Source organism: Raphanus sativus, chromosome 7, assembly GCF_000801105.2.
Source record: "Raphanus sativus cultivar WK10039 chromosome 7, ASM80110v3, whole genome shotgun sequence".
Classification (NCBI taxonomy): Eukaryota; Viridiplantae; Streptophyta; class Magnoliopsida; order Brassicales; family Brassicaceae; genus Raphanus; species Raphanus sativus.
Window position 1 is genome coordinate 22,468,386 of NC_079517.1, and position 1,323 is coordinate 22,469,708.

At 32.7% G+C, this 1,323-nt stretch overlaps 1 protein-coding gene across 1 annotated transcript; it reads left to right on the forward strand.

Annotated features, from left to right (window-relative positions):
* Positions 1 to 579: 579 nt before the first annotated feature.
* Positions 580 to 1,122, forward strand: LOC108829700 (S-protein homolog 8-like). Its single transcript, XM_018603304.2, has one exon. The coding sequence runs from the start codon at positions 611 to 613 to the stop codon at positions 1,007 to 1,009; it is 399 nt and encodes a 132-aa protein (XP_018458806.1). The 5' UTR covers positions 580 to 610; the 3' UTR covers positions 1,010 to 1,122.
* The last annotated feature ends 201 nt before the right edge of the window (positions 1,123 to 1,323 follow it).

Below are 1,323 nucleotides of genomic sequence, written 5' to 3' on the forward strand. Positions count from 1 at the left end.
AAAGATACATAGTCCCAAGAGGAGACATTGACAATAGTACAGAGTTAGTCTGCACAATAACTAAGAGTATTCATAACTTTATTGTTCTTGTTGAATTCATTGCTTTGACGAGTTCATCATCTTTTCTCTTGTAATTAAATCTTTGATTTCTCAGAAACGTCTTTCAAATAATTTACTATAAAATATGTGCTTATATTTCCAATTCAGATTGAACACCATCTAATGCTAGATATTTTACGTAACAGCCGACACTATAATTAACTGAAAGTGTTTAACTGAAATAGTAATTAACATGTTATAAACAAATACCATTATTCATTCATATCACAAATGTTAAAGCTGAACATTGAACTTTTTATTATCAAACGCGTTACACTTTAATTAGATGCAAAACAGCAAAACGCGATAAGGACACGGAAATAGCAAAAGCGAAAAACAATTAAACGGATTCATAATATTGGTCAAAATAAAGATGTTCAAAATAGTTAAAACGGAATGAGATCGTCCATATGTAATTTTTTGTATATAAATATGTGCATGGTGCCTCTTAATTATCTACAAATTACTATAAAAGAATTATAGAAGACGGTCATTTCGACCAGCCAACAGAATGACTCGCCTCTCTTGTTTTCTGCTCGTTGTTGGATTGTGCGTTGGGCTGAGTAACGCAAAATGGAATGAGAAAAACTCTGTACACTTCAAGAACTCTCTTGGTCGAAATAATATCTTGAAGATTAATTGTATATCAAACGACGACGATCTAGGCTTCCATTTTTTGCGGCCTGGAGAAACCTACGAATTCAGTTTTCATGATAGTGTTTTTAAGACAGAATTTTTCTGTGACCTATGGCAAGGGCCTAATTTCAAGTTCCATGCAGGGTTCACAGGATATGAAGGTGGTGGTCTCATAGTTCATTATGGTAAACAAAACTTTTGGGATGCTAGAGAAGATGGAATTTACTTCACACATGGCCAAAAAACGCCCAAGTTAGAGTATAATTGGGAATAAAATTGGCTCACTTTTCTTTTAAATTCACTTCACACATGGCCAAAAGTAATTAGTTTATTTTGCATTGTGAAAGGATACCTTTTTCATAAATTATCAAAGGCACCTTTATAATATGTCTTGTTTGTATGATTTAAAAATCGTCATCCATCATCTAAGATAATCTCAGTTGATCCAATCTGAGAAGGTTTTAAAACATAACAGATCGTCACTTCTCAAAAGTCAATGTCTTATCCTCATTTGTGGTATTCGAACCAAAATAAATGGGCTAAATGTAAGGCTTCAGAATTCGTTTCTGACAAAAAGTATTACATTTT